This window comes from Chiloscyllium plagiosum, chromosome 21 (genome assembly GCF_004010195.1).
Source record: "Chiloscyllium plagiosum isolate BGI_BamShark_2017 chromosome 21, ASM401019v2, whole genome shotgun sequence".
NCBI classification, from domain to species: Eukaryota; Metazoa; Chordata; class Chondrichthyes; order Orectolobiformes; family Hemiscylliidae; genus Chiloscyllium; species Chiloscyllium plagiosum.
This window is the reverse complement of record NC_057730.1, coordinates 58,490,547-58,504,125: the sequence shown is the minus strand read 5'-3', so window position 1 is coordinate 58,504,125 and position 13,579 is coordinate 58,490,547. Positions and strand designations below refer to the sequence as shown.

Sequence of the window (13,579 nt, the reverse complement as noted above, 5' to 3'; positions counted from 1 at the left end):
GCAGAGCCAGCCACGGTGCCATGAACCTGGCTATTGCTGCCTTCCCCTGGTGAGCCATCTCCCCCAACAGTATCCAAAATGGTGTGCCTGATTTGGAGGGTGATGACCACAGGAAACACCTGCACCACCTTCATGCTCTTGCTCTGCCATTTGGTCACTCATTCCCTTTCAGCAATCCTAATCTGCAGTGTGACCAATTCACTAAACATGCTATCCACGACCTCCTCAGCATCGCTGATGCTCCAAAGTGAGTCCACCCGCAGCTCCAGAGGTGTCATGCGGTCTAACAAGAGCTGCAGCTGGACATACTTCCTGCACATGAAGGAGTCAGGGACATCAGCTGCATCCGGAGCTCCCACATTGAGCAAGAGGAGCATAACATGGGTCTGAGATCTCCTGCCATTTTTAAACTTAAGCCTAACTTAGTCCACCTATAATATCAAATGATAAATGAAAAAAAGAATTTTTTTTTACCAATCACATGATAAAAAAGAAATGAAAATCCTTACCTTATCAACACACCAAAGACTTTTTCTTTGGTTAGAGGAGGAGGGTGGATGGGAGCCACCACAAGTGTAGTGTCTCGGGTTCAGACACTGAATATATCAGTTCGCTCACCTTCCCAGAGCGCATCTCGACCACTCCCACTCAGCTCCTCACTCTCACAGCTGCCATTGTTACTGAAAATAGTCCTCTTTGAGGGAAATTTACCTTCCCAGCAGCCCCCTGGTCCTCACTTTCACTGCTCCCGCTGCTGCTGCGAAAGAAGGCCGCTGCCTTTCGAGATACGTTCTTGTAAAGACAAATCTACCTTACCACCAGCCTCCCTGGACAAGATTTGACTCAGTGCATGATAATCCACAATTTCTTAAAGTGTTTGAAACAGTAATCAATGCTAGAAAGCGTTAACAATTTCCCCAAAACATTCTGATGCTGTGAAAATATGCAAAGACAGTTTGATTAGATATAAAAGAAGTACAAATAGGTCTGTAATTTAATACATGACTTTTTTCAGACAGACGTTGCAGCATTTCTGGAGACTATTCCAGTGCCTGAGGATTTTTTGCATGTCATTTTCATCAGACCCTCTAGTTTGATTAAAAATGGATAGAATGATTAAAACACTGAAATTGTAAATAACTGCATCATACGAGCATTTTAACTCGAATTGTTGCTAACAATTACCGAACAGGGATGCTGCTGCACACTTTTCAATGTTGCTTGCTTTATTCAAATAGGCTAGGATTAATTACAGCATAGGTCATACTACTTTATATTCTAATTAAACCAGAACCATATAATTCCAATATGACTAGAACATATGTCAATGGCATGATTCATGACAAAGGGAGGCTTGGAATGAAAGGGTCCACTGAGGGATGTGGTGGGGCAGTATTAATTAATCTGAAAACTTAATATCAAAAATTAAGACCTTTCTGAAATGAGAGAAGCATTATTAATTTTATACAGCTTAGGAAGGTTGGGGGGATTGAGTAGTAACGTAAACACTCCCAATATGCAATTAAGCTTGTCTGAGAATTTCTCTGATAGAACCAACTTTAGCATAATCTAACATCTGGCTGGTGGGAATCGCTTTCAAAAACTATTTCCACTGATTGAAAAAAATTAAACTTCTTTCTTATCCAAATCTTCTCCCTGAAGATCTCCTAAAACTATAAGATCTTCTCGCAGACCACTAACAAAAAGCTCACCATAATTTCTCAGATTATCCCTGCTGCCTTCTTAAACAAAGGAACAACACTGACTACTTTCCAGCCCTCAAGACCTCTCCTGTGACTAAAGAGAATATAAAGGTTTTGTACAAGGCCCCAGCAATTTCCTCATCTACCTACCTCAATATCCTGGGATAGATCCTATCAGGTTTTGGGAACTTGCCTACCCTAATAGTATTGAAAATACCCAACACCGCTTCCTTTTTCACATCGACGATCCTAGAATACCTTTTGTAGACTCACTGTCCATCATGTCCTTCCCCGTTGTGAATGCCAACACAAAGTAATCATTAACGACCTCACCCATTTCCTCCAGCTCCACACATAAATTCCCTCCTTTGTCCTTGAGTGGACCTATCCTTTCCCTAGCTACCCTCGAGCTCCTTATATATGATTAAAATACCTTGGGATTTTCCTTAATACTGTTTGCCAAGGACATTACATGGCCCCTTTTAGCTTTCCCAACTCCTTATTTAAGTTATTTCCTGCTTACTTTATATTCTTCAAGGGATATGATTCTTTAACCTTATGTATGCCTCCTTTTTCTTTTTGACGAAGCTCACAATTTCACTTGTCATCCAAGGTTATTGAATTTTGTCTCCTTATTCTTAATTTCCACAGGAACACGCTGGTCCTGAACTCAATCAATTGCCATTTAAAAGATTCCCATATGACAGATGAGGATTTATCCTCAAACAGCCACCTCGATCTACATTCTCCAAATCTATTGTCGTTCGCTTTGCTCAATTTCATACTTACACCCGAAGACTACTGTTATCCTTAGCCGTAAGTCACTTAAAACTTACTGAATTATGGTCAATGTTCCTGAAATGCTCTCCCACTGAATCTTCGATCGCCTGGCCGGGTTCATTCCTCAATATCAGGTTGACTATGGCCCCTTCCTTCACACTCTAGTTTGTAGGCTATCAGGACCTGGGTCTTATTGTCTTATAATCCCATCAGTTTCCCGCAACATCATTTCCCTACAAATATTGATTTTCTTCTGTGGAACCTAATTTGTTCAACAAAATTTGATATTTGACAGAAATGTTGAGTTCTTGAGAAACAAGCATCTGCTGAGTTGAACAAATGAGCGTATGTAAATATACTGAAGATTACAGAATAACAGAAGTACCTTTTACTGTGTAGTGTTTTGTCTTTCATAGAGTTTGGTGACTTTACTCTTATAATTCTACTCTTCCTTCACGTGTATATATATATTTATTATATATAAGAAATCATATATTAGGCATTGGCATATATTTACAAAGTGCAAGTTATATAAGTTACTTGTCTAGGTTTCTGCCTTATAGCAAATCTGCATCTGTTGAACAGCATTCTTTACAATTAACCAGTCATGTTATCAGCTTGAAGAAACATTGTACTGACATGTATAATAAATCTTGAGTCTGTCTGCAAAAAAAAACTGCGTTCCCCAATATTTCTGGCATGTTACTTTAGTCCTCCTTTGTGAACACTGACCAAAGTATGAATTTAGTCCTCGCAAGCTTGCTCTCATACTTTACTTTCCCTTTTATAATCAATCCCCTTGTCCTCCTTTGCTGAATTCTTAAACTGCTCCCACTCCTCCGATGTTACTTTTTTCAGACCAATTGGTATGCCACTTCCTTGGTTCTAACTATATCTCTAATTTTCTTTGTAAGCCATGGTTTGGCCACCTTTCCTGTTTTAATTTTGTGCCAATAGGAATGAACAAATATTGCAGTTCACCCATGAGCTCTTTGAATGTTTGCTATTGTCATTTCTTTAAGTAACATTCCCGAATCTATTACAGCCAACGCACATCTCATATTTCCTCTGTTTATATTCAGAACTCAGTCGCAGAATCAACTATGTCATTCTTCATTTTGATGAGGAAGTCTATCACATTATGATCGCTCATCCCCAAAGGGGCTTGCACAAGTAGAATGCCAATTTTTCCTTTCTCATTACACAATTCCCAGACTAGGATGACTCTTGTTCTCTGAAATACAACAAAGAACTCCAGATGCTGCAGATCTGAAACAAAAACAGAAATGTCTGGAGAAACTGAGTAGGTCTGGCACTGTCTGTGGAGAGAAAGCAAAATTAATGTTCCAAGTACAATGACCTTTCTTTAGAACTCATTGTGATCCAGTTCTGAAGGAGGGTCACTGGACTTGAAATGTTATTTCTGCTTTTTCTCCACAGATGCTCCCTGGCCTGTTCTCTAGTTAGTTTCTCAATGTATTGATCCAGAAAACCATTCCATATACACTTCAAGATTTCCTCCTCCATGTTGTTGATATTCATTTGATTTTCTCAATTTAGATGCAGAATTAAATCACCCATAATTTCAGAGTTTTAAAAAATCACACCCTGCTGACGAAGCAGCAGTGCTCCGAAAGCTAGTGCTTCCAATTAAACCTGTTGGACTATAACCTGGTCTTGTGTGATTTTTAACTTTGAACACCCCAGTCCAATACTGGCACCTCCAAATCATAATTTCAGATGTTCCTTTATTATTTGTATCTCGAATTTCCTATTTAATGCCATTGCCAACATAATCTCTACAGGTTGGGGGTCTATTTAAAACCCCACTAATGCTTTTTGCCTCTTGGTGTTTCTCAGTGCAACCAATATAGATTTCACATCGTCAGAGCTAATATTCTTTCTGAATGTTGCGTTAATTTTATTCTTTAACAAGCAACATAACTCCATTGGCATTTCCTTTTTGTCTGTCATTCCTAAATAATGAAGAAAACCCAGAATATACTGAAATTACTTTGAGGCATCCTTGACCCTAACACCAAGGAGGCAACATACTGTTCTAGAGTCTTGCTTGTGGCTACAGAGATGTCTGTCTAATCCCCTTACAATTGATGTGGATGTCACTGGCTAGGCCAGCATTTATTGTCATCCCTATTTGCATAGAGGGCAGTTAAGAGTCAACCACCTTGCTCTGGGTCTGAAATTACATATAGGAGGAGAAAGTGAGGGCTGCAGATGCTGGAGATCAGAGCTGAAAATGTATTGCTGGAAAAGCGCAGCAGGTCAGGCAGCATCCAAGGAACAGGAGAATCGACGTTTCGGGCATAAGCCCTTCAGGCTTCCTGAAGAAGGGCTTATGCCCGAAACGTCGATTCTCCTGTTCCTTGGATGCTGCCTGACCTGCTGCGCTTTTCCAGCAACACATTTTCAGCTCTGAAATTACATACAGGCCAGACCAGATAAGGGTGGCAGATTTTCTTCCCTGAAGGACATTCGTGAGCCAGGTGGTATTTTTCCTGACAATTGGCAGTGGTTTCACACAACAAACAAAGAAGAACAAAGAACAGTATGGCACAAGAACAAGCCCTTCGGCCCTCAAAGCCTGCGCCAACACATTTTGTCCTTCCATATTAAAACTGTTTTTTTAGATTAGATTAGATTACTTACAGTGTGGAAACAGGCCCTTCGGCCCAACAAGTCCACACCGACCCGCCAAAGCGCAACCCACCCATACCCCTACATTTACCCCTTACCTAACACTACGGGCAATTTAGCATGGCCAATTCACCTGACCTGCACATCTTTGGACTGTGGGAGGAAACCGGAGCACCCGGAGGAAACCCACGCAGACACAGGGAGAACGTGCAAACTCCACACAGTCAGTCGCCTGAGGCGGGAATTGAACCCGGGTCTCTGGCGCTGTGAGGCAGCAGTGCTAACCACTGTGCCACCGTGCCACCCACTTTTACTTGCAGGATCTATAACCCACTATTCCCTTTCTATACATTTGGTCTTACGTCTAGTGTTCCCTCCCTCAAACCTGAAGTAAAATTCAGTTACGTTATGGTAAATGATACCTGGGAGTACGTTCACTATGAGATCATTAATTAACAATATTTCATTGTACATTACCAGATCTAGAATAGATGCTCTCTGGCTGGCACCAGACTTCTAATCTATAAATCTAGACTAATGCTCCAGGTACATAAGTTGAAATCCCTCAGCAACACGTGGAATTTCAATTCAATTAATAAATCTGGAATATAAAGTTGGTCTCAATAACGGTGTCCATGACAACTATCATCAATTGATGTAAAAACCCATCTGGTTCACTAATGTCCTCCAGGGAAGGAAATCTGCCCACATGTGTCTCCAGACCTCCAATAATGTGGTTGACTCTTAACTGCTCCCTGTAACAGTCAAGCAAGTCACTCAGTTCAAATGCAATTAGGAATGGGCAACAAATGCTAGTCTTACCAGTGAAAGAATAAAGAAAACAATTAGCCACGTTTTCCTACTTTATAAGTGAAGAAGTAGAGGAAACATTTTTTCCATTCTTACGCATGAGGAGAACGGTTATAATGAATTAATCACTCACAATTTGCTTCATAGTAGAGTGCCTCTTACATTTGTTGGCTAAGTCAAGAGAGGAGGGGATGGTGGTGCAGAATTTATGTTAAGGACATTATAAGAATTAGAGTTATGAAACTGCATAACCACCCAAAAACATTATAGATTTTGTTTTACTTAACAGCATCAGTGGAGAAAAGAGGGTAAGGTTGTGTCTTATCAATGCAGCCAATTTATGTCAAATATTATACTTAGTGGATACTAGTTGATTGAAAAAGCGCAGCAGGTCAGGCAGCATCCAAGGAGCAGGAGAATCGACGTTTCGGGCATGAGCCTTTCTTCAGAAAGAAGTCCTGAAGAAGGGCTCATGCCCGAAACGTCGATTCTCCTGCTCCTTGGATGCTGCCTGACCTGCTGCGCTTTTCCAGCAACACATTTTCAGCTCTGATCTCCAGCATCTGCAGACCTCACTTTCTCCTAGACACTAGTTGATTGCCAAGTTTGTTTTTTATCTCCATTAAAACTTTCTTCCTTTGAAAATTCTGAGTAGTGGGAAACAGGTCAGAACCCTAGATAGCTGAAATGGTTATGTCAAAAAAAAAGCTATTTCAAATTTGAATTTGAGAAGTCTGACAGAAGAAAAAAAACTGGGAGATTTAAAATAAATTGTTTTGATATGCTGGGAGAGAATGAATCAGAGTAGGAGACAGTCTAATGTACCTGCAATTGAACATGATGCAAGTATAAGGAGACAGACATCCCATCGATCATATTTGGACACTCTAATAACAACAATGTTGATTCTTCGTTTTGACATCCTCCAGGGCAATTACTTTTCTCAAAGCTATAATCTATTGTCAACAGCTCACAAGGATTTATGTAAGACAAACCATTCTTTCACTGAGCCAAATTAAATGGCATAATTTCTTCTATTCCACCCTCTCACACCATCAAAAAATTAAAACTATTGATTTGATTTGATTGATTTGATTTATTTACCGTGTATTTATTACAAACACAGTGAAAAATGTTGATTAGTGTCACCACTCTCTGATCAGATTCCCTACAGTGTGGAAACAGGCACTTCGGCCCAACATACCACACCAACCCCCCAAAGAGCATCCCACCCAGACCCATTCCCCTACATTTACCCCTGACTAATTCACCTAACCCTACGGGCAATTTAGCATGGCCAATTCACTTAATCTGCACATCTTTGGACTGTGGGAGGAAACCGGAGCATCCGGAGGAAACCCACACAGACACGGGGAGAATGTGCAGCAGTGCCAACCACTGAGCCACTGTGCCACCCCATCTGGTGCCATCTTAAAACACAGAAAATAAATGAAAAGACAGAAAAATAAAACAGTAAAGTTCATCTTATTGTCTTATCTCAATAAAGTTAGGTGGTCTTTGGAACAGCTCTTGCTTCTAGCTCAGCTACATGCTAGGATCGGGCTCCTCCACCCTAATGCCTCAAGTCCCTGCAGCTAAACCAACTACACTAGTGCAACCACGCTTTGCCACACTGCTTCTGCCGCTGGAACTTCCTACACTGGGACCAAACTTGCCTCCTTTGTTGTCTCCATTGTCAGGTGTCCAGCTAGCCACGGACCTGGAGTTTTAGCTCAGCCTGCAAGTCTAGACCAGGGGATTAAGCCGTTGCTCGCTGGGAGACCTTGTGCTGACATAAAACTGCATCCGCCTCATTTGGGCATTGCTGCCACCACTACCGGGCACCTTCATTTTTGTAATTTACTTGGGCTCACCACTTCGCAGACCTGTGCTTCCATCCTGAGCCGCCATTCCACTCAGGATTCATTCTCGCCAATGCTGCTGCAACCGAGGCAGAAAGGTATAAAACTTTAAAGGAAGAAAAAGCACGTGTAAAAAGAAACAAAAGAAAGGAAAAGAAAAGCAGATGGATGTGGATAAGCACCAGGTTCAGTAGCTCGAAAACTGCCACTGTATCGCCACAATTTTGAAACATCTATTGGTGAGGCACATGATCCATTTTATGTCAGATGGTTGAATGTGGATGTGGTGATCTTGTCCAAGTTTAAGACAAGTGTGCTCATCATACAGTCCCATCTTTCTGTCCTGAAGATGAAGTTTCAGCCAATAGTGTGGAACTGGCAGCAAAGCATGTTGAAAAATCCAGCAGCGCAACCAGCCACATTTATTTAATGAATACGTTTAAATGACCAAAAGTTGAAAACTTACATGACCATGTAATAACTTGGAAGAACTGGATTGATTTGTGTATTTTAATTTCCCATCACTGCAGCACTATACTTGGTAAAGGAAATCTTTAGAATTGCTGCTTTTGTTTCAAGAACAGTATAAATATCAATTATTTTGACAAGAAGTTACAGAGTCATATGGTTGTATGGCACGGAAACAGACCCTTTGAACCAACTCATGCATGCTGACCAGATATCGTTACTTAATCTAGTCTCACCTGTCAGCATTTGGCCCATACCCCTCTAAACCCTTCCTGTTCATGTACCCATCCAGATGCCTTTTAAATGTTGTAATTGTTCCAGCCTCCAACACTTCCTCTGGCAGCTCACTCCATACATGTACCACTTTCTGTGTGAAAACGTTGCCTCTAAGGTCCCTTTTAAATCTTTCCCCTCTCCTCTTAAACGTATTTCCTCTAGTTTTGGACTCTCCTACCCTGGGGAAAATACCTTGGTTATTTACCTGGTCTATGCCCCTCATGATTTTGTAACCTCAACCTCTGACACTATAGGGAAAATAACCCTAGCCTATTCAGCTTCTCCCTATAACTTCTCTCCTATAACTCTCCAACCTTGGTAACATCCTTGTAAATCTCTTCTGAACCCTTCAATTTTTCACATCTTTCCTATAGCAGAGACACCAGAACTGAATGCAGTATTCCAAAAGTGGCCTAACCAATGTCCTATACAGCAGCAATATGACCTCCCAACTCCTATACTCAATGCACTGACCAATAAAAACAAGCATACCAACACCTTCTTCACTACCCTGTCTATCTGCAGCTCCACTTTCAAGGAACTCTGAACCTGCATCATAAGGTCTCTTTGTGTGGCAACACTCCCCCAGACTCTACCACTAAGTGTATTAGCCCTGCCTGATTTGCCTTCCCAAAAGGCAGCACCTCGCATTTACTGAATTAAACTCCATCTGCCACTCCTCGGCCCATTGGCTATCTGATCAAGATCCCATTGTACTCCGAGGAAACCTTCTTCGCTGTCTACTAAACCTCCAATTTTGGTGTCATCTGCCATACTTACTTACCATACTTCCTATATTCACACCCAAATCTTTTACATAATGAAAAAAGCAGTGGACTCAGCACTGATCTTTGTGGCCCACTGATGGTCATAGGCCCCCAATCTGAAAAACAATCCTCTACCACTACCCTCTGTCTCCAATCTTAAAGCCAATTTTGTAACCAGTTGGCTAGCTCTCCCTGGATTCTATGTGATCTAACCTTGCTAACCAGTCTAACATGCAAAAACTTGTTGGATGCCTTACTGGAGTCCATATAGACAACGTTCACTGTCTTCATCAACGTTCACTTCTTCATCTTAGTGAGACACGATTTCCCATGTTGACTATCCCTAATCAGTCCTTGCCTTTCCAAATACATGTTAATCCTGTCCCTCAGGAATCCCTAAAACAATTTACCCACTACTGACATCAGGCTCACCAGTCTATAGTTCCCTGGCTGTTCTTTATCACTTTTCTTAAATAGTGGCCACATACTAGCCACCCTCTAGCCTTCCAGCACTTCACCATTGATAATACAAATATCTGAGCAAGGGGCCCAGCAATCACTTCCTTAGGTTCCCACAAGGTTCTGGGATACATCTAATCAGGTCCTGGGGATTTATCCATTTTATGTGTTTTAAGACCTTCATCACCTCCTCCTCTATAATATGGACACTTTTCAATATATCACTAATTATTTCTCTAAGCTCCATATCCTTCTGATAAATGCTGAAGCAAAATACTCATTTAGTACCTTACTCATCACCTGCGATTCCACACATAGATGGCCTTGTTGATTTTTATGGGGCCCTATTCTTTCCCTGGTTAATGTTTTGTATTTCATGTATTTATAGAATCTTTTTGGATTCTCCTTAATCCTATTTGTCAAAACTATCTCATATCCCCTTTTTGTACTCCTGATTTCCCTTGAGTATACTCCCACTGCCTTTATACTCTTCTAAGGATCACTCGATCTCTGCTGTCTATTTTTGACATGTGCCCTCTTCTTCTTCTTGACCAAAACCTCAAAGTTCTCTAGTCATCCAGCATTCCCTACACCTATCAGACTTGTTCTTCACACTAACAGAAATATACTACCTCTGGACCCCTGTTATCTTATTTTTTGTAAGCCTCCCACTTTCCAACTGTCCCTTTACCCAATAGGATTAAAGGCAAATGAATCCCCTCAATATTCTACATCCCAGAATACTATAAGAAATGCCCCAAAAAATTGCTGGAAAAGCTCAGCAGATCTGGCAGCATCTGTGGATGGTCATCTTTCAAGATTCTATAGACTCTGGAACAGTTCCAATACATTAGAAGGTAGTTAATGTAACCCCACTATTTTTAATTCACTCATGGGAAGTGAGGGTTGCTGGCTGTCCAGCATCTTTTGATCAGCATTTATCTATTCTCAAGATGCCCTTGACAGGATGATGGTGAGCTACCTTCTTGAACTGCTGCAGTCCATGTACTGTAGGTAGACCTCAGGCAAGCAATTCCAGGATTTTGACCCAGCGACAGTGATACTCAACCATGTTCAACAGGTCACCAGCAGAAGATGCTGGTGGAGGCTGGGTAGGAAAACTCACTGGAAGATTTATTCATTAATCTCAACCACCCACGTGAGATTGTGAGACTTTATTTTTGCGGCATTCCTGTAAGGTCATTGGTCCAGGTTTGGAAAGTCGACTTCCATGGCCACTGCTCCCATTCCTTTCTGAGGGTAGTCCTTAAGGATCTCCTGTCCTCATGTGCATGATCATCAGCCTCTCCTCTTGCTCAGCTGTAGAACCAATGCCTCCAGTGTCATGACCATTAACTTGCATCGTTCTTGTGCTTACTTTTACAAGAGCCTTCCACTGTAGTAACAATTTGGTTTTGCACTTTCCCTTTGAGAGGTGGTCTGCTGTTCAGAAGAAGTAGATTATCTTCAGTTTGTGTTCAGCAAACAAATGTCGCTGATGCCTCCTGTTATAGGCAATGCTTGCTAGTAGCAGTGAGAGATAGGGGATGAGGCTCTTCTTTCATATTCTTTTCCTGAAAACGTGTCAATGACATGGCCACTCTTTACCAAACTTGATCTGACAGGAATGGGCAAGTAACAACTCTCTGTCTAAGAGTCAGTACGCTCAAATTTCATGCCCACAAGGTGTATTTTACATTCTGTCCCATCCCACCCACCACTGGATGTATTTTCATTGGACTTTTAAAAATACAACGTATTATAAACTAGTTAGCCTGACATCAGTTGGACAAAATGCTACACACCATTATAAAAGATTTAATTGCAGAGCATTTGGAAAACAGTGACATGATTGGTCAAAATCAACATGAATTTACAAAATCAAAACCATTCTTGATAAATCTACTGCAATATTTTGAGGATACAGCTGGTAGAGTTGATAGGTGAGCCAGTGATTTACTTGGATTTTCAGAAGGCTTTTGATAAAGTCCCACGTAACAGTCAAGTTAAAGTACATGGGATTGGAGCAGTGTGCTTACATGATAGAGAACTGTCTAGTTGACAGGAAAGAAAGAATAGCAATAAATGACTCCATAAGACCATAAGCATAGGAGCGGAAGTAAGGCCATTCGGCCCATCGAGTCCACTCCGCCATTCAATCATGGCTGATGGGCATTTCAACTCCACTTACCCGCATTCTCCCTGTAGCCCTTAATTCCTTGTGTCATCAAGAATTTACCAATTTCTGCCTTGAAGACATTTAGCGTCCCAGCCTCCACTGCACTCTGCGGCAATGAATTCCACAGGCCCACCACTCTCTGGCTGAAGAAATGTCTCCGCATTTCTGTTCTGAATTTACCCCCTCTAATTCTAAGGCTGTGTCCACGGGTCCTAGTCTCCTCGCCTAACGGAAACAATTTCCTAGCGTCCACCCTCTCCAAGCCATGTATTATCTTGTAAGTTTCTATTAGATCTCCCCTTAATCTTCTAAACTCCAATGAATACAATCCCAGGATCCTCAGCCGTTCCTCATATGTTAGACCTACCCTTTCAGGGATCATTTTCTGAGAGCCAGTGACTAGTGGTGCATCACAAGGAACAGTGCTAGGATCCCACCATTCACAATATAGACTAATGATCTAGACAGTGAACTAAATGTAATATCTCGAGGTTTGCAGATGACACAAAGCTGGATGGGAGGGTGAACAATGAAGAGGATGCAAAGATGCTTCAGAGCGATTTGGACAAGCTGGATGAGTGAGAAAATGGCTGATGCAGTAATATGTGGATAAATGTTCACTTTGGTAGTGAATGCAGATTTTTATCTGAATGGTAATTGATTGGGAAAGGGAAAGGGATTGGGATTGAGACTAGGGTGCCCTTGAACACCATTTGCTGAAAGTAAGCATGCAGATGGAGCTGCTCTTGAAGAAGGCAAATAGTATGTTGGCCTTCAGAGCAAGAATGCTTGAGTACAGGAGTAGAGATGGCTTGCTACAATTGTATAGGGCCTTTATTACACCATGCCTTAAGTGTTATGTGCAGTTTTGGTCTCCTTTTACAGAGGCAGGATGTTCTGTGGAGGGAATGCAACAAAGGTTTATCATATTGACTCCTGGGATGGCTGGTCTGATGTATGAAGAAATACTGGATTGGTTAGGACAATATTCACTGGAGTTTAGAAGAATGAGGGGGGGATCTTATTGAAATCTATAAAATTTTAACAGGACTAGACAGGGTAAATGCAGGAAGGATGTTCCGGATGCCTTGGGAGTCCAGAATTGTGAGCAAAATTTAATGGTACTGGCTAAGACTAAGAAGAGGAGAAACTTCTCATTCAGAGAGTTCTGAGCCTGTGGAATTTTCTGCCTCAGAAAGACCAAAACATTTGGTACCCATTATTGACCATCACTGACCACCAGTGTCCAAAGCTGACCACTGCTGACCGCCAGTGACCACCACTGATTATCACTGACTATTACTGACCCTCACTGACAATTAGAGACCCTCTGACAATTACTGACCCTTACTAACCATTACAGACCCTCACTGACTCTCACTCTCACTCTCACTGACCATTACTGACCATCACTGACCATTACCTGCACAGATCTCCTCCCAAAGGTTTCCCTGCACTCGCTGGCCGATGAGCTTGGCCATTGTTACTAGGAGACAGGCAGGAAGTGAGGGGTGAAGGGTGAAAGGGTGATTCCGGAGTCGGGGTCAGCAGGCCCAGGCTCCGAGCGGGAAGCGGGAGTTTTCCCTCATGCTGCGCGGCAGCTCGCTCAGAGATAGAGGC

General features: G+C 41.8%; 1 protein-coding gene across 5 annotated transcripts in view; it reads right to left on the bottom strand.

Moving 5' to 3' along the window:
• Positions 1 to 13,483, bottom strand: part of iqck (IQ motif containing K) — a 100,219-nt gene extending 86,736 nt beyond the window's left edge. For 2 of the 5 annotated variants that reach the window (XM_043712177.1, XM_043712180.1), the window contains exon 1: positions 13,383 to 13,483. In XM_043712177.1, the coding sequence (XP_043568112.1) occupies positions 13,383 to 13,440 (58 nt within the window). In that variant the 5' untranslated portion in view covers positions 13,441 to 13,483. Of the gene's footprint in view, positions 1 to 509; positions 924 to 7,822; positions 7,890 to 13,382 lie in introns of those variants that run through there. The other 3 variants (XM_043712178.1, XM_043712179.1, XM_043712181.1) reach the window with 3 other exon arrangements.
• Between the last annotated feature and the right edge of the window lie 96 nt (positions 13,484 to 13,579).